General features: G+C 36.3%; 2 protein-coding genes across 2 annotated transcripts; both read left to right on the forward strand.

The window, feature by feature from the left end:
* Positions 1-5,194: 5,194 nt before the first annotated feature.
* On the forward strand, positions 5,195-6,903 carry LOC139875147 (F-box/FBD/LRR-repeat protein At1g13570-like). Its single transcript, XM_071862507.1, has 3 exons — positions 5,195-5,716; positions 6,334-6,498; positions 6,610-6,903. The coding sequence occupies exons 1-3, from the start codon at positions 5,195-5,197 to the stop codon at positions 6,901-6,903; spliced, it is 981 nt and encodes a 326-aa protein (XP_071718608.1).
* A 14,968-nt stretch (positions 6,904-21,871) lies between these two features.
* Positions 21,872-23,457, forward strand: LOC139875148 (F-box/FBD/LRR-repeat protein At1g13570-like). The gene is made up of 4 exons (XM_071862508.1): positions 21,872-22,252; positions 22,630-22,713; positions 22,888-23,052; positions 23,164-23,457. The coding sequence occupies exons 1-4, from the start codon at positions 21,872-21,874 to the stop codon at positions 23,455-23,457; spliced, it is 924 nt and encodes a 307-aa protein (XP_071718609.1).
* Positions 23,458-24,296: the final 839 nt, after the last annotated feature.

The raw sequence follows: 24,296 nt of genomic DNA on the forward strand, positions 1-24,296 counted from the left end.
GAAGATTCACGAGCAAAATTATACGACGCATGATTTGGAATTAGGCGCGGTTGTTTTTGCATTAAAGACTTGGAGGCACTACTTATATGGGGTCAAAAGTATTATATATACCGACCACAAAAGTCTTCAACACATATTTAATCAGAAACAACTGAATATGAGGCAGCGTAGGTGGATTGAATTGTTGAATGATTACGACTTTGAGATTCGTTACCACCCGGGGAAGGCAAATGTTTTAGCCGATGCCTTGAGCAGGAAGGACAGAGAACCCATTCGAGTAAAATCTATGAATATAATGATTCATAATAACCTTACTACTCAAATAAAGGAGGCGCAACAAGAAGTTTTAAAAGAGAGAAATTTAAAGGATGAAATACCCAAAGGATCGGAGAAGCATCTTAATATTCGGGAAGACGGAACCCGGTATAGGGCTGAAAGGATTTGGGTACCAAAATTTGGAGATATGAGAGAAATGGTACTTAGAGAAGCTCATAAAACCAGATACTCAATACATCCTGGAACGGGGAAGATGTACAAGGATCTCAAGAAACATTTTTGGTGGCCGGGTATGAAAGCTGATGTTGCTAAATACGTAGGAGAATGTTTGACGTGTTCTAAGGTCAAAGCTGAGCATCAGAAACCATCAGGTCTACTTCAACAACCCGAAATCCCGGAATGGAAATGGGAAAACATTACCATGGATTTCATCACTAAATTGCCAAGGACTGCAAGTGGTTTTGATACTATTTGGGTAATAGTTGATCGTCTCACCAAATCAGCACACTTCCTGCCAATAAGAGAAGATGACAAGATGGAGAAGTTAGCACGACTGTATTTGAAGGAAGTCATCTCCAGACATGGAATACCAATCTCTATTATCTCTGATAGGGATGGCAGATTTATTTCAAGATTCTGGCAGACATTACAGCAAGCATTAGGAACTCGTCTAGACATGAGTACTGTCTATCATCCACAAACTGATGGGCAGAGCGAAAGGACGATACAAACACTTGAAGACATGCTACGAGCATGTGTTATTGATTTCGGAAACAGTTGGGATCGACATCTACCGTTAGCAGAATTTTCCTACAACAATAGCTACCATTCAAGCATTGAGATGGCGCCATTTGAAGCACTTTATGGTAGAAAGTGCAGGTCTCCGATTTGTTGGAGTGAAGTGGGGGATAGACAGATTACGGGTCCGGAGATTATACAAGAAACTACCGAGAAGATCATCCAAATTCAACAACGGTTGAAAACCGCCCAAAGTCGACAAAAGAGCTACGCTGACATTAAAAGAAAAGATATAGAATTTGAAATTGGAGAGATGGTCATGCTTAAAGTTGCACCTTGGAAAGGCGTTGTTCGATTTGGTAAACGAGGGAAATTAAATCCAAGGTATATTGGACCATTCAAGATTATTGATCGTGTCGGACCAGTAGCTTACCGACTTGAGTTACCTCAACAACTCGCTGCTGTACATAACACTTTCCACGTCTCGAATTTGAAGAAATGTTTTGCTAAAGAAGATCTCACTATTCCATTAGATGAAATCCAAATCAACGAAAAACTTCAATTCATCGAAGAACCCGTCGAAATAATGGATCGTGAGGTTAAAAGACTTAAGCAAAACAAGATACCAATTGTTAAGGTTCGATGGAATGCTCGTAGAGGACCCGAGTTCACCTGGGAGCGTGAAGATCAGATGAAGAAGAAATACCCGCATCTATTTTCAGAAGATTCGTCAACACCTTCAACAGCTTAAAATTTCGGGACGAAATTTATTTAACGGGTAGGTACTGTAGTGACCCGAACTTTTCCATGTTTATATATATTAATTGAGATTGATATTTACATGATTAAATGTTTCCAACATGTTAAGCAATCAAACTTGTTAAGACTTGATTAATTGAAATATGTTTCATATAGACAATTGACCACCCAAGTTGACCGGTGATTCACGAACGTTAAAACTTGTAAAAACTATATGATGACATATATATGGATATATATATAGTTAACATGATACTATGATAAGTAAACATATCATTAAGTATATTAACAATGAACTACATATGTAAAAACAAGACTACTAACTTAATGATTTTTAAACGAGACATATATGTAACGATTATCGTTGTAAAGACGTTTAATGTATATATATATCATATTAAGAGATATTCATACATGATAATATCATGATAATATAATAATTTAAAATCTCATTTGATATTATAAACATTGGGTTAACAACATTTAACAAGATCGTTAACCTAAAGGTTTCAAAACAACACTTACATGTAACGACTAACGATGACTTAACGAATCAGTTAAAATGTATATACATGTAGTATTTTAATATGTATTTATACACTTTTGTAAGACTTCAATACACTTATCAAAATACTTCTACTTAACAAAAATGCTTACAATTACATCCTCGTTCAGTTTCATCAACAATTCTACTCGTATGCACCCGTATTCGTACTCGTACAATACACAGCTTTTAGATGTATGTACTATTGGTATATACACTCCAATGATCAGCTCTTAGCAGCCCATGTGAGTCACCTAGCACATGTGGGAACCATCATTTGGCAACTAGCATGAAATATCTCATAAAATTACAAAAATATGAGTAATCATTCATGACTTATTTACATGAAAACAAAATTTCATATCCTTTATATCTAATCCATACACCAACGACCAAAAACACCTACAAACACTTTCATTCTTCAATTTTCTTCATCTAATTGATCTCTCTCAAGTTCTATCTTCAAGTTCTAAGTGTTCTTCATATATTTTACAAGTTCTAGTTACATAAAATCAAGAATACTTTCAAGTTTGCTAGCTCACTTCCAATCTTGTAAGGTGATCATCCAACCTCAAGAAATATTTGTTTCTTACAGTAGGTTATCATTCTAATACAAGGTAATAATCATATTCAAACTTTGGTTCAATTTCTATAACTATAACAATCTTATTTCAAGTGATGATCTTACTTGAACTTGTTTTCGTGTCATGATTCTGCTTCAAGAACTTCGAGCCATCCAAGGATCCATTGAAGCTAGATCCATTTTTCTATTTTCCAGTAGGTTTATCCAAGGAACTTAAGGTAGTAATGATGTTCATAACATCATTCGATTGATACATATAAAGCTATCTTATTCGAAGGTTTAAACTTGTAATCACTAGAACATAGTTTAGTTAATTCTAAACTTGTTCGCAAACAAAAGTTAATCCTTCTAACTTGACTTTTAAAATCAACTAAACACATGTTCTATATCTATATGATATGCTAACTTAATGATTTAAAACCTGGAAACACGAAAAACACCGTAAAACCGGATTTACGCCGTCGTAGTAACACCGCGGGCTGTTTTGGGTTAGTTAATTAAAAACTATGATAAACTTTGATTTAAAATTTGTTATTCTGAGAAAATGATTTTTATTATGAACATGAAACTATATCCAAAAATTATGGTTAAACTCAAAGTGGAAGTATGTTTTCTAAAATGGTCATCTAGATGTCGTTCTTTCGACTGAAATGACTACCTTTACAAAAACGACTTGTAACTTATTTTTCCGACTATAAACCTATACTTTTTCTGTTTAGATTCATAAAATAGAGTTCAATATGAAACCATAGCAATTTGATTCACTCAAAACGGATTTAAAATGAAGAAGTTATGGGTAAAACAAGATTGGATAATTTTTCTCATTTTAGCTACGTGAAAATTGGTAACAAATCTATTCCAACCATAACTTAATCAACTTGTATTGTATATTATATAATTTTGAGATACCATAGACACGTATACAATGTTTCGACCTATCATGTCGACACATCTATATATATTTCGGAACAACCATAGACACTCTATATGTGAATGTTGGAGTTAGCTATACATGGTTGAGGTTGATTCCAAAATATATATAGGTTGAGTTGTGATCAATACTGAGATACGTATACACTGGGTCGTGGATTGATTCAAGATAATATTTATCGATTTATTTCTGTACATCTAACTGTGGACAACTAGTTGTAGGTTACTAACAAGGACAGCTGACTTAATAAATTTAAAACATCAAAATATATTAAAAGTGTTGTAAATATATTTTGAACATACTTTGATATATATGTATATATTGTTATAGGTTCGTGAATCAACCAGTGGCCAAGTCTTACTTCCCGACGAAGTAAAAATCTGTGAAAGTGAGTTATAGTCCCACTTTTAAAATCTAATATTTTTGGGATGAGAATACATGCAGGTTTTATAAATGATTTACAAAATAGACACAAGTACGTGAAACTACATTCTATGGTTGAATTATCGAAATCGAATATGCCCCTTTTTATTAAGTCTGGTAATCTAAGAATTAGGGAACAGACACCCTAATTGACGCGAATCCTAAAGATAGATCTATTGGGCCTAACAAACCCCATCCAAAGTACCGGATGCTTTAGTACTTCGAAATTTATATCATATCCGAAGGGTGTCCCGGAATGATGGGGATATTTTTATATATGCATCTTGTTAATGTCGGTTACCAGGTGTTCACCATATGAATGATTTTTATCTCTATGTATGGGATGTGTATTGAAATATGAAATCTTGTGGTCTATTATTATGATTTGATATATATAGGTTAAACCTATAACTCACCAACATTTTTGTTGACGTTTTAAGCATGTTTATTCTCAGGTGATTATTAAGAGCTTCCGCTGTCGCATACTTAAATAAGGACGAGATTTGGAGTCCATGCTTGTATGATATTGTGTAAAAACTGCATTCAAGAAACTTATTTTGTTGTAACATATTTGTATTGTAAACCATTATGTAATGGTCGTGTGTAAACAGGATATTTTAGATTATCATTATTTGATAATCTACGTAAAGTTCTTTAAAACCTTTATCTATGAAATAAAGGTTATGGTTTGTTTTAAAAATGAATGCAGTATTTGAAAAAACGTCTCATATAGAGGTCAAAACCTCGCAACGAAATCAATTAATATGGAACGTTTTTAATCAATAAGAACGGGACATTTCAATTGGTTCTTGAAAAACATTTCTCAGAAAAGTTTGCAAAAAATGGAAGTTTTGGTCATAATGGATTTATTAGGATCACAAACTATATCTTTAACTATCTCAAGGGTCCTCGCTTAAAGTTACATCTTCACATACCATACATGTTTCTTGATAGTTTCCAAGAAGTCAATCAATGGATTTCATCATTGTCAAGAGATGGTGTTAGAGAACTCATCCTTACAAATTCAAACCAACGTTATCAACTTCCATATTATTTATTTCATTGTCTAGAATTGAGAATCCTAGAACTTGACAACTGTATCATTAAGCCACCACTTGAGTTTCAAGGATTTCTATATCTCGAAAAACTTAGGCTTAGGAATATTGAATTTGGGGCTAACTTACATGGAACTATTATCAACTTACCACAGCTCAAGATGTTGCAATTGTTTGAATGCACCAATGTTTACAATTTCAAGATCAAGTCTACAAAGTTGTTTCAGTTATTGATCAGGAGTTGCCCCGATGCAACTTTGCTCCACTCGTTGCATAGTAAATGTCTTAGTGAGTTTGGTATATTTATCAAAAAACCTATTCAGGGAGTTGAGAGAGTTAATTTGGCAAGCTCGTTAAGTAATATGCCATGTGTTGGGTATTTTGTTATCGACGGGTATTTTCTCCAGGTACGAGTTGAATTTTAAATTCTAGGGTTAAGGCTACTCAAGGGCCATATACTTTTTGTTTTGTCCCGATGTAGTCCATATACCCAAAAAAATACTATTATAGGCCATAAACTTTGAAAAAGTGTATCGATGTAAACAAAAGGTAACTTGTTACCAGCTAAACAGGTCACCTTTTGTTTACATCGATACGGAAAATATGTGACCTACATCGATACACTTTTTGAAAGTATGTGAACTACATTAGTACTTTTTTTTTGTATAAAGCTTACATTGGAACAAAAAAAATTATACTTTTTTGAAAATCAACCTACAAAATCGATCAACCTTATTTATCAGGTCAACGGTTTACATTAACACATTTTTTTAAAGTTTATGGCCTATAATAGTATTTTTTTTGGGTATATGGACTACATCGGGACAAAATAAAAAGTATATGGCCCTTGAATAGCCTTAACCCTAAATTCTAATATTTATATTTTGCTCTTCATCATTTTGCGTTTGAGCAAGTGAACTTTACCATTCAACTCTTGTGTATAGTTAGTTCTCATATATTATTTCGTATCATCTTCCAACCATATCTTCTTTGTTAACTTATAATCTTACTTTCACCCTCACAGTTTTCCATTGCGGAAAATATTCCCAAGTGGCTTCCACACCCAACTAATAGTTTAAAGCTTCTCTACTTACGAGACTTAAAATTTGGTGATTTGTACCAACTTCAAGGTGTTTTATGTATCCTTCGGAACTCACCTAACTTGAGACGACTTGATGTGTACAATCAGGTAAAGAGTGCTAAACGTTTCTCTTGTGTTTTTGTGTTGTGTGTGCATATATAGTAATTTAATGTGGGTTCCTTTTATACACAGTCAGTCTCACTTTTAATGTATTTCCAGGATCTTCCAAACGTGTATTTGGATGTGAAACCAACAATAGCTTATTTGGAAGCTTCTGATTGTTTGGACCAGACATTGAACTGCTTGAAAATTATAAATATAATGGATGTAGAAAGATCAAGATCCTTGTTGCTATTTATAAAGCTTTTACTTGAACATTCTCCCACTCTTGAAAAAATATCAATCCGACCACGTGCAACTGTTGATGTTCAGGAAAGGTACAACTTCTCTAAGGATGTTATGCGGTTCCCACGAGGTTCCTCGAAAGCAGAGCTTCACTACTTGGATCCGTAACTATAATCCACTAATAACTTTAAGTTACTTTATAATTTAGTTGTATTCTGATTGTATGCATCATATATGTTATGGGTTTTCATTAACTCGCAGAGTGGTACTATAAAACCGGTAACCCTCCTGGTATTTATTTATACTTTGTGAGCAGCTAGAATAAAAACTAGATCAAGTGTTCCTTACACAATAGTTGTGTAACAAGCATCTTTGGAAAAAGAAAATTCACAGATTGATTTGTCTGGATAAAATATACATATCACATCTATAGTGTAATGTTTGGATATTCTTGTTATTGTAACTATAGTGTTATAAGACCTTTACCAACCCTCCATTAGTTTCCCCCTCGTCAGATGATGTGTTAAAAATTGACGAAAACTGACGGCCCCTAATGGAGCGTCAGTTAGTTTTTTATCCATCCGTCACCAAGTGGCACAAATGTGAAGGTGCGTTTGTTTTCTCCCAACCAATCAAAAATTTTCATTAATTATATTTTTATTATTAATTAATTTTTCCCACCCATTTTCAATCTGATTTTACCACATCACTCTATCCAATATTTGAAAAAAAAACTGACATATGGGGTTAAAAAATGTCAGAAATTGACATTGCCAAATCAGATTGCACTTTTTGGCTTAAAAGTGCACAACTGACCGTGATATCACTACCAAGGGTTAGAAATGGTCCAAAAACAATTTTACGGTTGGGTATTGATTGATTGAATACAATATACCCATTTCCAAATAGTGCTTATACAAACATTAATTTATCTTTGCATATTTATTGTGAATGGAAAATAACTTTACTACACGCACATATATCAGTTTTAACAAACAAGAACATGTGGCACAGATACCTTGTCCCATAACAGCATGCCAACAGTAGGATCTCAATATTTGCACTAACCCATTAGGAGAAGTCGATGAAGTCAGAATCACGGATTAATTAATTTTAGGTTCCAACCACACAACAAACAATTAGTACGTATTGTCTTGTGTATAGTCTTAAAAAACAGGAACACTGAACGATGTGGTGTTTAGAACCCGTGGTAATATCTGCAGTAACACCCAACTGGAATCATGATTCAGGTAAATCTAAACTTACATTCAAATGGTTTTCAGGCACAACGGATCTCTCCCAGTCTCGCGTTAGTTTTAAAATCTTCAATATCATCAGCTCGAGTTTTGCCAATATTTATAATTGTTGTAACAGCACCAGCATCATGAGCAGCTCTGTATAATTGCTCCAACCACATTTGTACCTGACAAGTTGGAAAGCGGACATTGTCATAACGGATGAACCAAGAACGAGGAAAGCATCACACCCTGCAGCAGCTTCCATAGCTACAATCGCTCTATCTTTTGGTACGTACATTATCACCAAAAAACACAACCTTCAAAAAGAGACACCTTAAGCCAATTAGTCAATTAGTGGTAGTAAAAACGGATTCCATGTATTAATACTAGTTACTAGAATTGAGTTACATCGGGTTCAAGAATTCAGTCACATTTTGAGCATGTCGGTATGTGGAAATCTCCTTCCCATAATATTTCATGGATTTCAATATCACCATCGGGTCTTTGCTTCATCCCAAAACTCTTATCTAAATTGCTGCTGTCATAACCCAGACTTTCTATTGCTGCTGCCAACTGCAGTCAACGTATACACCTTTATTAATTTGTAACATCCATAATAGTTATTCTCATGCAGGCACTGTTGTAAAGCTCCCCAATTAATCCTTTTTAAGAACAGGCCGATCCTAGTCTTGCGTTAATCGTCCACTCGTGCAATTCATGTACATTTCTCAATTAAACAAAAAAAAACTATAAAAATACCAAAACATAGTAACGTTCGTGATCAAACCAAAATCGTAATGGGTGATGAGATTTCGGGTTTGAGTGCTTAATTTAGGAAAAGGAGTAAGTTGATTGTTTTAACTCCAATAATTGTGCGAACCCTGATTTGGAATCTGGATTTCAAGGGCGTAAAACAATCAAGTAGATTAACCTTATTCGATCGGAATCGAATAAGTTAATATCTTAATGTGGGTTAACTCGGATGGTGATCGGAGCACCGATCGGAATTAAGCTAACTACTGGAGTGACGTTATCGTAATTGATTTTGGCAGAGTAACGTTTATGCATCCAGTGTCTTTTTTAAATGAATGATTTCACTTGTGTATTTAGAGATGTTGTGGAGGGAATGATGATGTGGCACATGTCCCTTTCATGGTTGTAACAAATTTTGTCAATCCCGAGGGGTGACGTAGCACCTGTCCCTTTCGTGGGGAATAACAGATTCTAACGAACTTCCCTAAATTTGTAGGCTGACGTGGCACGCGACTTGCCCGCGTGCTTGTTCCGTGATCAAGTGGTCATTCCGGGACGAGGTGCCTACTCTGTGGTGATGCACTCTTGTTTCGGGACAACGTGCTTGTCCCGAGAGTGTCTTTATGTCGGTTTAGTAGACCGAGACGATGGTGTCGGTGAGTTGGTTCCGGTTATAGCATTACGATGTTCTCGGTCCAGCCGGGTAGGTTTCGCCTAGACACGTTCTAAGTGTTTCTTTACGGTCACGATTATGATGACTGGTCTTGCGATGCCTAGTTACGATTATCTTAATCAGTTGTAAGGTGCCGGTTATGTGTTTGTCATCCAGGTTCTTAGCCTTGCCATTTGTCCGTCATGGAGGAGTATCCGGGAAGACGTCAGAAGGATGACGAGAAAAGGAGTTGGCAACCCGGGACTCGTAGTGCCGGGTGTGATTTTTGCCCAGATGCTTGCCTATTTTGAGACGGATCATTATGCGTATCATCAAGTCCCCCAGTTTGGTAAGGTCAGCTGGGACAGTTGTGGTGCCAAACTTTAAATTATTTTGACCCGCTCACGTGATTTGACGTGCAATAAATGCGCGTTGCATGCTGTCTTAATCATAGTACTTCTCGTGTTCCAACGCACCTTTTTGAGTTGGATGGGTCCCACGCGGGACTTTTTCCTATAAAAAGGAGCGTTTCTCTTCATTTGATTCTTCCCACCTTCGAGAGTACTTGCTTTGTAAATTACAGAGAAGCGATTTTCTTGTCTTCTGTGGTTTGCATTTTCATCCTTTTTTCTTCAGTATGGGCCCAGACCTAACATTCTTCATGATGTGTTACGTGCACCTAGTAGTGTTGATGAGGCGTATCTCGATAGGATTTGCCACATATGCCCTCAGTTGCGAGGTTTGGAGTTGATCATTCCAAGATCACAGCAACGTACTTTAAATTGTGCCATCTATTTGAGGCCGTTCGAGGTTTCAAATTTGAGGTACCCCTTCACCCGCTTTTTCACGAAGGTTTTAAATTTCTATAACCTTAGTGTTGCTCGTTTACATCCGAATGGCGTTCGTGCGATCGTGTTGTTCGAGATGTATTTTAATGGTTTAGGCATGAGCCTAAGCTTGAATATTTTTAGAAGCATTTTTCGGCCATCGTCCTATCGTAAAGGTTGATATACGTTTACCGATGAAATTGATTTTCTTGAGGATGCACCAGCGATTGCAGACAATTGGGTGCAATCATTTGTTTTTGCCAAATGTTCTGACTTCCCGTTAAAGAACGAACAGTTCTATCTGTTTAGGTCTGTGACTGTTCAGCCGTCGAGGCAGCTTTCTGAGCTAGGTGAATCGATGGTAGACCAATTGAGGGGCCTGAGGATTCCTCAACGGTCTTATGAGGAGCAGGTGTTGGTAATAGCTAATGTTAACAACAATTGGACTCATGCTGATAGAATTCATGTTGCCCGAAGAGGTGGGAGAGGTATCTTACCGTTTGACTCTTCCCGTCTTTTTAGGGTTACCTTGATTTATATGATGATAATTTATATTTTGTGCAGAGTTGACCGTGTCAGAAGTTCTGAGGGCGACGAGCCTGGATGGCATGGTCTTTACCAATAAACTGGTCGAAGGGACCACACCGGCGCCCTCCAGCCGTCGCAGGATGTCGCCTCCTGAAGATTTGGAATCTTCGAATGGTGGCTCTTCGGAGGGCGGACTGATCCGTCGTACCAGGCGTCGGATTGAGCCGGCAGCTGAAGGTATGCGTTGTTTTTTTTTCTTTCTTTTATTTAACTGTATCTTGCGCTCAAGGGCATCGTCCCGGTAAAGAGCCCGTGGTAGAGATCTCGGATGCTCGTCCTCGGTTGACGACTAGTGTCGGGCAGAATGTTTACGTGCTGCCCGACTGTAATATTGGGCCATTCCGTGATCTGTTCCGCTGTGAAGCTTCAGACTATCCGGTTTATAAGAAGTATCTTGACTTTATCACTTTTCCGGCTTTGAAAGAGGCGCTGGCCGCGCTTTCCGCTACCCAGGTACAGCATTTGCATTCCCAATTCTCCGTATTTGCTCAGCATCTTTCGACAGATGAACTGAACCGAAGCGAGGCTGATGCTCGTCGTATTCACGAGCATTGTGTGCTGTTTGAGAATGATAACCGTCGGGTGGTGGAATTGTCAGGGACGATCGCCCGTCTTGAAGGGGAGTTGTTGTCGGCCAAGGAGGCGTTGGGGCCTATTCAGAATGAGCTGCGTGTTTCCCGGGAAGCGCAGGAGTCATTGAGGGCTGCTCTTACCCAAGAACAAGAGAAAGTTGCCTTGATCTCTGATGACAACAAAAAGTTATCGGAGAAGGTGTCGGCCACGCTAGGCTAACTCACCCGTCTCCAGTATGGTATTCCTGTGCTTTTTGCCCGGCTTCTCAAGTCGTCTATTGTTCGTCAACCATTTGGTGCCTTTATTGAGGCCGTTAAGAAGTTGACTACTTTTGAGGTTTTGAAGGCGGTGTAGTGTTTTCTGCCACCTGGCAGCGCGGCTCAGAAGAAGAAAACTCTTTTGAGTGCTACCTGTGTGGAGGACTGCCATCGGGCACATGAAGCTCTCGGCCGGATTAGTTTTGAGGAGCTAGATAGAATTTGTAGGGACGAGAACTCATCCGTTGAGGATATTGTAAATTACCAACCGTAGAGATATGCACTCGGTTGGGTTTTTGTATATTTGATGTAATTTCGACAATTTTTTGTATGTCGTGTTATAAACTAGTTTACTTTTCCGTTGAGTTGTACTTGTTTGTCATGACAAAAACGTAGATATCTAGACTACGCATGAGTGTGGTCGAGTTGTTTATACGGTAAAACAGGGCCACCAATGATATGGTCGGATGTCCTTGTTATCCGTTAAGGTTCTTCAAGGGGTGTCCTCCTACCAACGAAAGCTAGAAAACATTTCTTCTGGCGGTAGGTCCGAAATATGCCAAAGGATATTTGGTGTTACTTGTGTCATATTCAGAGTCACTACAGTGCATAAGTATATAAAGTGAAGCTTTATTGATGACTTATACATAGAAATTACTTGAATACATAAGTGTTTCTGCCGTCCGAGTGGGTGATCAGTCCTCACGGGTGCAGATAAGCGACACATGATATTTCTTTAAATAAAAAGCGTGCCAAGGGCGTTGTATCGGAACTCCATCCGGTGTTTCCAGGTGGTATGCACCATACTCAGTTATCCCGACAACCCTGTAGGGTCCTTCCCATCTGGGGCCTAACTTGCCGACATCTTGCTGTCGGCTGGCTTCGTTGCTGCGTAATACCAAATCGTTTAATTGAAAGTCCAATGGTTTGACTTTTTTGTCATAGTGGTTTGCGATTTGTTGTTTCTTTGCAGCTTGCCGGATGTACGCTATTGTTCGCCGCTCTTCCAGGGCATCCAAATTTTCTCACAATGCGTCGTCGTTTTGCTGTTCATCGAATTCTGTGATTCGATCAGTTGGAACTAGCACTTCAGCCGGTATGACCGCCTCGGTTCCTTATACCAGACTGAAGGGTGTTTCGTTCGTACTATCTTTCGGCGTTGTCCGATGTGCCCATAGTACATGTTGGAGTTCATCCACCCATCCTTGCCGATGTTTTCCTAATCTCTCTTTTATGCCGGCAACGATGTCTCTTAAGCCAATTAGTCAATTAGTGGTAGTAAAAACGGATTCCATGTATTAATACTAGTTACTAGAATTGAGTTACATCGGGTTTAAGAATTCAGTCACATTTTGAGGGGTGACGTGGCACATGTCCCTTTCATGGTTGTAACAAACTTTGTCAATCCCGAGGGCTGACGTGGCACCTGTCCCTTTCGTGGGGAATAACATATTCTAACGAACTTCCCTAAATTTGCGGGCTGACGTGGCACGCGACTTGCCCGCGTGCTTGTTCCATGATCAAGTGGTCATTCCGGGACGAGGTGCCTACTCCGCGGTGACGCACTCTTGTTTCTGGACAACATGCTTGTCCCGGGAGTGTCCTTATGTCGGTTTAGTGGACCGAGACGATGGTGTCGGTGAGTTGGTTCCGGTTATAGCATTACGATGTTCTCGGTCCAGCCGGGTAGGTTTCGCCTAGACACGTTCTAAGTGTTTCTTGACTGTCACGATTATGATGACTGGTCTTGCGATGCCTAGTTACGATTATCTTGACCGGTTGTAAGGTGCCAGTTACGTGTTTGTCATCCAGGTTCTTAGCCTTGCCATTTGTCCGTCATGGAGGAGTATCCGGGAAGACGTCAGACGGATGACGAGAAAAGGAGTTGGAAACCCGGGACTCGTAGTGCCGGGTGTGATTTTTGCCGAGATGCTTGCCTATTTTGAGACGGATCATTATGCGTATCATCAGTTCGCGTCAAATGAATTTGCATGAACATTTGTACCTGACAAGTCGGAAAGCAGACATCGTCATTCTAAAACTCTTGTCTGAATTGTCGTCATATGATACAGATCTTCCGAATTAATACTAATTGGAGAAGATCACAAGCTAAAGTGAGGAACGCAAGAATAAAGTGTTGGATCAAAATAGCAATAGAAGTAATTGTTGGGTAATCTTGAACCCGAGTCTGGTTAGGCCCAAAAGCTTGTGCGGCCCAATTGAAAGTCCAAGAAGGATAAAAAATTATTGCAAGTACTCCAAAATTGGTAGCAGTTGATTTAGAGTCATGCACGTGGGTCGTGGGTTTTAAGAAGTTGTTTTAAGTATGCATGTGCACGTTTACATTCAGAAAATCACGTAGTAGTCTTGACCGAATATTTAGAGGGAGTAATTGTTTGCATCATGTGCAGAGCATGTGCCCATTAAGTAAAATCCATAACATCACAACCCAGACCTTCGATTGGTGCCGCCCACTGCATTCAACATGTATACTTAATACTTGTAATGTCTATCATAATAACAATACTGAGAGGTGTGAAGTGGATAGAATCAGTTGCTTGCAAACGAATTTAATTGACTCGATTTTAGAGACGCTCCCCCTTCAAGATGCTGTGAGGACACACGTTTTATCAAAAAAATGGGCGTACAAATGGAAGAAAAGGATGTCCTGTCAAAGTTTTGTGCATTCATAAAGCTAATCCGGTTGGCTTTTTATAAAGAAGCTAATGCAGTATGAGGTGGACTAGGGTTAGCTTCGATAAATTTTCTCCATCCTGCATAACTCCTATCCCTACTGCCTTTGTGCACGGCTTGAACAACTAAATTGCTACACCCATAAAAAATATAAAAAAGAAGTACAAATCAGGATTCCTCAAATAGAAAAATGCAGATAGTATCAACTGAATGTAATGTATTGAATTTACCTGATGAGTGATTGGCTTGAAACCAGTACTGTAAGCTCCATCCGGGCTTTTGCACCAATTATGATATTAGACAGGAAAGATGAATGATGTTACTAACAGGGATACATATAATGAGTAAACACAAACAGATTACCAGCAGGTAACAACCACTAAACAGAATATGTCCCTTTATAAACCAGAATATCAAGTGGTTAAAATGGGGAAGGTTAGGTAGTTGGTGGGTTGCTGATCAAGTATGTACAAGGTTGCACTACCCTGGAACACTTTTTTGTCCAAACTTTTGTACAAATAAGTGAATAACTAGCTCATCAAATATGATTACGGAATATATAATTAGACATGCAGATTATCAGCTGGTGACAACTACTAAACAGGATATGCCCCTTACTCCCTTTATGAAACCAGACTATTAGGTGGTAAAATGGGCAGGGTAGGTAAATGGTGGGTAACTTAGGTATGCGTACGTGTGAGGTTGCGTTGACCTGAAAGACTTTATGTCCAAATTTTCATGTAAATAACCAGGATATCATATCCAAAATATATGACTTTGATAATAAACTAGTAATATTTTTTGATTAAAGTGATTTAGGTGGTTTTTATGGACCGAATATACACGTTGGGTGTCTTTCAACTCATTTGATCCATTCTCTATTAAGATAGTACTTGCTATGTTACCTTCTGCCCCCGTTGAGAGATATAATGTAACCTAAATTGATTCAGTTACAAATAAATTGATCTAAACTGTCACATCTACATCTACAGAACACAGAACGGAAAACATAACAATCATGAATTACCTTGTATAATCGGGAATACCACATTCTGTGCTTATCCCAGCTCCAGTCAAAACAACAACTTATTTGTTACTGCATAACGTAACGAACAGACCATTTCATACACTGTAGATCAGCTTAAACATTCAATAACCACACCAAATATGACTCCATCAGGACATACCTTCTATCGAAAAATTGATACAAAAGATTGACATCTTTAGCGGTTGGTGGATCTGCATCCGGGACCACTTTTCTGTCTTTTAATGAATCTAATAATAAATCTTGTAGTTAAAAATTTGGCAGTGGGCATAATTCATTTAATATATTGCAGTTGGATTAAACTATAATGTGGACTTATTCGAATGTTCAATCACAAAGACTACTTCAAAAGACTTCTTCCATATTATATTATATACAGTTGAACAATTTTGTGAATACTTTAAATAATGTTAATGTTGTGTTTGAACTGATGTAGTTAGAGCCTTAAACGTATAAAATTACAATGAACATTTAGACTATAAAGCAATATTTAATTAAAAGCATGTTATCAATTGAGCATAACCCCTTTAAAAAAACTTTAGTAGTGTTCCGGAATTTGAATCCACAAAATCACATAATGACTCACATCACATGGATCTAAGATGACCTAGTAATCTGTGTCTTGATATCCCCACAATAATTCTCAGGTTCAAAACTCAAAACTCTAGCTGCACATCTTGGTTGACCATGTAACATTGCTTACGAACGTTATGAATAAAGTAGTGATGAATTCGTCGCCCATTGGTTTGAAAACAAACCTTTCAATTACAAAGTTTCTTAAACAGGATAGTAGTAACCACGTATTGATTAAAAATTTGACTTAATTACAACAAAGAAACAAAATATCTTTAACATAAAAACTGCACAAGGTAAAAAATCCATCATATTTGAGCATCTTGGTATGCCGAGATCTTGATTTTTTTTCAACTGAAGGAAAAAAAAATATTAAAAAAAATTTAAGTAGAGTACTTTAGTAATTTTAAAATTTTAATTGAACAAGGGACCTATTCTGCAAAGAAAGTTGGTTTTGGAAAATACACATAAAACAAAAGTTGAGGGATGATTAACGTATTAAACTACCGTGACATAAACCCTTGAACTCTGAAAAACTTACAACGAAAAGGCACTACAATTTGGGGGATAAACTCCAATCGGTACTCATATGGATTCATCTGTAATTCTTAATATCGGTAAGTTTATTTCTACCTCATAATTTGTTTGATTCTTGAAAGCGTTTAGCTGCAGACATTTAGCTGCTAGCGTTTAGCTGCAAGCGTTTAGCTGAAAGCGTTTAGCTGAAGCTTTTTAAATGTATTTAATTGTTTGGCAAAGTAGCTGGAGCTGTTATAAATAAGTAAAATGACAAAAATTGACACTAGAAAAAAAATACTTAAATATCATTATTTTAGTTTAATAAAACATAGTCATTACCAAATAACCGAAAACATATATAATACTACTAATAACCGAAAACATATATAATACTACTAAATTATTAATGACTATCATACTTGTTCTTTAGAGCTCTATCACTGTTGAATTTATGTTTTATAGCTCTTTCAAACTCTGGTTGAAGGGATACCCATTTAAATGGAGAAGTTCGACCATACTTCGTGATATATTTATTTAAGAGCTGACAAAATTCCAAAACCATCTCTTTTGTCCAGTTTTCTTTTTTTGCATTCTCGGGTTTTGAGGCCATCTAACAACATGATGAGATACGAATGATACTTTAATACTTAATTTAAACTACTTGATTATCTTAACCTTATAAAATTACTTTATACGCAATTCCATTACTCTTAAATAAAGTCTACCACCATTATTCAATAATTTTTATCACTATATGAAATATGATATAAATTCATGTTTATCAATTACATAGCCTTATAGCATTATCTCCTAATGGGACAATAGCAGTTACACACTCATAGCATTGTAATCACATGGAGCTTATATAGTTACACAAATAGTTTATACAGTTACACAAACGGATGACAATAGTAGCTACGAGAGAACAAGATCTAGTTGCAGCATATCAGTAAACAATATGTCAATATACATACATCATACATGTATATACAATATACAACAACTGATTATGCTACAGTTATTACAGTTTTGATTACGATAATGATTTTACCAAATAAACATACAATACAAACATGTATACATTATACAGTACCATCTTTACGAAATATGTGATTTAATAGAATATTTATATTATATATATAATATATATATTTTGAAAATATATCGATATTGATAATACACAAATTTAATATTGATATATCTAACTCGGTAACTAAAAATTGGATGCCGCAAAATATGTTGGATGTACGTGAGAGCATTTATAATATATAAGAGGGGGTATGTAGGTAAACTAAACCCCAAAAGCTCTTGTAACTTTCTAAACGCTATGTCATAAAGCGTTTCAATTATGAGCTTCTTGGAGCTTTTTCAATCCCATTAAAAGCTTTAAGCTATGTCAACCAAACGAATCTATTTATTAAATATGAGCTTTTTCTTAAAAGCAAAAAGCTAGAAGCTCGAAAAAGCTCCTAAAAGCGCCTTGCCAAACATACCCCAAAAGGAGTTAAATTATTAAATAGGAGCTTTTTCATAGTGATATGAACTTTCTGAATTCAATGAATCGAGAAAGTTCTTCGAAACAACCTGGAAGCGTCGAATTAAGAATCAGCTTCGGAATTGAATCAAATTGAACTTGTATTAATGTTACTCAAATTACAGTTCAAGATTACAAGAGAAAATGGGGAAGAAAGTGTGATCACACACATACAAATTCATAAGCTAACTATTGTGTTACAATGGATCCTAACTATATACTACTGCTAGGTCACAAGATGACAAATTGACGGTTATCAGTTAATAACTTTTGAACTCTTAACACCTCAGGTGCAATGCACGACTCTAATGTCACGTGTGGCACAATATGGTTAAATCCATAACAATCCCCTTCCCTTAAAAACATTCTTGACCACAAGAATGGGAATTATCATCAAAATCAGATCTGCAGCATGTTGTCTCACCTTTGCACTAGTGTTCAGATGCCACGTTATAGTACCACAGATTTGAGGGAGGTATGACTTTACACGTAGCCCAAGAAAGGTAATGACACCAACCCCATTCATGAGAAGCTCTTTTAAACAAGGCTCTATATCAGATGCACCTAGATTTGGTAAAGTTTTCTCACTTGTTTCCATCACCACTCTTATATAAGGCCCACTTTCATCTTTCATGTTTCCACCTATTCTGGCCACAATGGTAGAAACACCATCTTCATTTTCTATCTTGACAGTAGTCTTAACAAGCTGCTTATAACTTCTAATGCCTAAAGCCATCCTTCTAACCAAAAAGTTTCTCAAAATCACTGGAAGGATATCACTACAAATGTAATTTGTCTCAACACCTTCAGTACTCAAACATTGCTCCACCGCCTTTATTACAATTTTCTTTGTTTCTTCATATGGAGACCACACCGTATTTATACTTGTAGTCTCCTATGCTCCAGAATTATGAGTCACACTTTGGATTTGGAAAGCTCCATTCATACGTTCTACAAGGGTGTGGATCTGAGTGTATCGTGTCCACAATACACTAGTCGTTTCCATCTCAAAATTAATAAGCAATGATGTTGTGGCATCAGTGCCAAGGTTCCCATGCAATTCCATCAAACCACCAGTTACATTCATATCATTACATATACCAAAATTCATTTCATGGTCATGTACTTGCCTACTGTTCAAAATTTTCAATGGTTTAATTGCCATAATTCCATCATTGTTCATATGTAACAATGTTCCCATCATTTCCATCAGTATATTCAACACCTCAGCAAGTCTATGAGCAACTTCTTTAAACACCCTATTTACCCTAAAAATAGGCCACAAATTGATAATCTTTATCTTTTTCCTCCTAGGCCATTTCCATAAGTCAAACATCATATGTTTTTCCCCTAATGAGGAAAAATGAAATTTCTTTAAAACAATAATGGTCATGTTACCTTTAACATAAGCTTCAAAGCCAACATCCATTACTTGAAAGTAAGTGATTTCATGATTATTTTCTACTGAGCAAGAAATGGAAGTTCTCGAGTTAACCTTTTTGATGGCCCTTTCTATTCCATCATTCTGATTTGTCCTTTCTATGCCATCTTTATGATTTGTCCTTTCTATTCCATAACTCTTATTCTTTGGGTTTTTCTGAGTGGTTCCGTTGATAGATTCTTCGTTCACATAATCAGAAGCAAATGAATCTGAATACACTAGATGACTTGGACTAATTACAAATATTAGTGACAAACTCATCTTCTAACTCATTACTAACCACAACTATATCTTGGATATCCTCTTCCACTAATGTCGGTTTAGGCTTACCTTGATCATCTTTATCAATTTCATCACAACTATCAGTAACAGATACAAAAGCTAACTCATTTTGATCACCTTTACAAACCTCTTCACAGTTATCAGCAGCAGCACTAACAATAGTTATATCATTACTGTTTTTTATGCTACCTGAATCTTCCACGCTGAGAAAAGGTAGTGATTCCAAACAAGGTTTGTTCACTAAGTCAATTGAATTACCAAAACTAACCAAACAACAAGAACTGTCGTTATTCACTTCATTTGAAACCTTATGAGTAGAAGTAGGTAGCAATGAGGAACTAGTTCGTTTCTTAATGACATTGTTGATATCTTCTTGCACCCTAGCCAAACAACAAGCATCATGAAGGGTTTTGGGTTCGAACATGCTAACACCTATCTTAATTTCCTGTTGCAACCCCTAAACAAAGATATCTATGACATACGATTCATTTAAACCCATATTTTGAAACAAGGAATTAAATGCTTCATAATATTCTTGAACCGTCCCATCTTGTTTGACAATATTTCTGTTTGACATTTTATCAAACACCTTATGTGCATCATGATCATTTACCATTAAACTTCTTGAATTGCCAACAAAATCTGAACTACATACTGAATCATTAAAAGAATAGCACGAGGAATGTGAATTTCGATTCTTACCTTGCTTTTTATCTTTAAGGTTGTGTACATCACTCATCAGAAATTCTTGACTTATTGCCAATACATCTAATTTTGTGGTCATCTCTTCAGTCATCTTCTTGATTGAATCACAAAGTTGCAGAAGTTAATTTTTGATATCTTGATTCGAATTTGGGATTCCAACAGTAGCCATTGATTTGTTTTTAATCTTTGAATCGAAAGAAAGAAAAGAAAAAAAATTGGTCCAGAAAAGTGTGGCTCTGATTACCAATTGATATGAACTTTCTGAATTCAATGAATTGAGAAAGTTCTTTGAAACAACCTGGAAGCGTCGAATTAAGAATCAGCTTCGGAATTGAATCGAATTGAACTTGTATTGATGTTACTCAAATTACAGTTCAAGATTACAACAGAAAAGGGGGAAGAAAGTGTGATCACACACATACAAATTCATAAGCTAACTATTGTGTTACAATGGATCCTAACTATATACTACTGCTAGGTCACAAGATGACAAATTGACGGTTATCAGTTAACAACTTTTGAACTCTTAACACCTCAGGTGCAATGCACGACTCTAATGTCACGTGTGTGGCACAATATGGTTAAATCCATAACACATAGAAGCTAAAAGCTCCAAAAAACCTCAAAAAACACACCGCCAAACATGCCCTATTCTATAATAATACATGCATTATATATCCAGTTGAACTCGTAGATTCCGGTTTACCAATTCGACTGATTATAATTGTTATAACTTAGTTAGCGGTTTATTCGAAACATATTCAAGTGACCGGAATTTAACCTAGATATATGTTAGAAGCCCTAAAAATAAAGCAGGAAGTATGAATGGATTACTTTAGGTTTTCGCATAATTATACAATGTTTACAAGTTTTTTTTGTCTATACTGATGTCTGATTATAAGATGCAACATAGTGAAAGCGAAACCCTGATTTCTTGAAAATTGATAAAAGATTAAGAGAGCTAGAACCAGCCTTTTTAACACGAAGAACTGGTAATACCTTGAATTAAATGTTGGCCCTACTTATAACTCTGTAGGTATTTTGGCCTACAGCTTGCTTTTCCATAGTACTATTGCTTTATGATGGTCACTATTACAACTATTTAAGATTTCGTATCTCTCATTCATACCCTTAATAACCTTATAAACCTTCTTGTCTGACTACTCAACTTTTTTTTAATTTTGATGCCCACTTTGTTTATTTCTGCAGTCGACTTGGTTTCTATCTTTGAGATGTGTGTTGCTATCTCTACTTCCCCTTTCAATATTTCATGCTTTTATTGTGACCATCAGATGGTTAAGTACACTTGTATTACTAACTACTAAGTTCTACCACTTAGTATGTCATTCGGCATCATTCCAATGTCTGTTGCATCACTATACAACCCTATATATAAGTTTTCCTAGTTTCATGTATTTGTTTTATACTAACCCAGTCTTGGTTTTCTTAAATTTAATGACAGGTAATAATAACAATAATACTAAGAGGAGGTTTGTAACTTGTACTGAAGTGGATAGAATCAGTTACTTGCCAGAGAATTTGATAGAATTGATTTTAAAGAAGCTCCCCGTTCAAGATGCTGTGAGGACACACGTTTTATCAAAAAAAAGGGCATACAAATGGACCACATTGAGTTCGCTGGTTCTTGATGAACATTTCTTGGAAAAGTTAGCCAAAAATGGAGCTTTTTGTCATAATGGGTTTATTACAATCTCAAACCAAATCTTTAACTTTCTCAAAGGTCCTCGCTTAAAGTTACATCTCCACATACCATACGTGGTTCTTGATAGTTTCCAAGAAGTCGATCAATGGATTTTATCCTTGTCAAGAGATGGTGTTAAAGAACTCATCCTTATTAATAAAAAACGACGTTATCGACACCCATGTTATTTTTTAGTTGTCTAGAAATGAGAATGCTAGAACTTGAAAACTGTATCATTAAGCCGCCACTCGATTTTTAAGGATTTCTCTATCTCGAAGATCTCGTGCTCAGGAATATTGAATTTGGGGCTAACTTGAATGGAACTATCATTAACTTACCACAACTTAAGAAGTTGAAAATGGATGAATGCACCAATGTTTATAATTTCAAGATCAAGTCTACAAAGTTGTTTCAGTTAGTGCTCAGGACTTGCCCTGCTGCAACTTTGCTTCAGTTCTTGCATATTTAATGCCTTAGTGTGGTTGTTATACTTTTCAAAAAAACTATTCAGGGAGTTGAAAGACTTTATTTGGCTAGCTTGTTAAGTAATATCCCATGTCTTGTGGGTTTAGTTATCGACGGGTATTTTCTCCAGGTACCATTTGAATTTTAAATTCTAATATTTAAATTTTGCTCTTCATCATTTTGTGTTTGTGCAAGTGAACTTACCATTCAACTCTTGTGTATAGTGAGTTCTCATATATTATTTCGTATCATCTTCCAGCCATATCTTCTTTGTTAACTTAAAATCTTACCTTCACCCTCACAGTTTTCAATTGCGGAAAATATTCCCAAGTGGCTTCCACACCCAGCTAATAGTTTAAAGTGTCTCTACTTAATAGACTTCAAATTTGGTGATTTGTATCAACTTCAAGGTGTTTTATATATTATACGGAACTCACCTAACTTGAGACGGCTCGATGAGTACAATCAGGTAAAGAGTGCTAAACGTTTCTCTTGTGTTTTTTTGTTGTTTGTGCATATATAGTAATTTAATGTGGTTTCCTTTTATACATCGTCAGTCTCACTTTTAATGTATTTCTAGGATCTTCCAAACGTGCATTTGGATGTGAAACCATCATTAACTTATCTGGAAGCTTCTGACTGTTTGGACCAGACATTGAACCGCTTGAAAACTATAAATATAATGGATGTAGAAAGATCAAAGCCCTTGTTGCTCTTTATAAAGCTTCTACTTGAACATTCTCCCACACTTGAAAAAATATCAATCCGACCACGTGCTACTGCTGATGCTCAGGAAAAGTACAACTTCTCTAAGGATGTTACACGGTTCCCACAAGCTTCCTCGAAAGCAGAGCTTCACTACTTGGATCCGTAACTAGAATGCACTAATAACTTTAATTTACTTTATAATTTAGTTGTGTTCTGATTGTATGCATATATGTTATGGGTTTTCATTTTTTATGTTTTGTATGCTGTAGCACTTGAGTATTGTAATACGTAAAATTGGAAAGCTGGTTATTGCAAAATTCTAATTTACTGTATGTATATACTGTTTGATAAACCCAATTATTGGCAAGAAATAAGTTTATGGTTGATCATTAACTGAATTTTGCACCTTCACCATGGTCATGAGCGTCATATCTTCAAGTTATTCAGTCAGGTTCTTTAACTCGTTGGGTGGTACTATAAAATCGGTAACCTTACTGGTATTTATCTATACTTTGCGAGCGGCTAGCAGTCGGTTCGGTTTATCAAAAACTAGATCAAGTGTTCCTTACACGATAGTTCTGTAACAAGCATCTTTGAAAAAAGACAATTCACAGATTGATTTGTTTGGATAAAATATACATATCACATCTATAGTGTAATGTTTGGATATTCTTGTTATTGTAACTATAGTGTTATAAGACCTTTTCCAACCCTCCGTTAGCTTCCCCCCATTAGATGATGTGTAAAAAACTGACAACTGCTGTCAGGCACCGAAGTAACACAAAGGCACCGAAGTGACACAAATGTGAAGATGCATTTGATTTCTCCCAACCAATCACAATTTTTCATTAATTATATTTTTTCATTAATTAATATTTTCCCACCCAATTTTCAATCGGATTTTACCACATCACTCTACCCAATATTTGAAAAAAAAATTGATATTTGAGGTTAAAAAAATGTCAGAAACATTGCCAAATCACAGTCAGATTATACTTTTTGGCC

This window comes from Rutidosis leptorrhynchoides, chromosome 11, assembly GCF_046630445.1.
Source record: "Rutidosis leptorrhynchoides isolate AG116_Rl617_1_P2 chromosome 11, CSIRO_AGI_Rlap_v1, whole genome shotgun sequence".
Taxonomy (NCBI): Eukaryota; Viridiplantae; Streptophyta; class Magnoliopsida; order Asterales; family Asteraceae; genus Rutidosis; species Rutidosis leptorrhynchoides.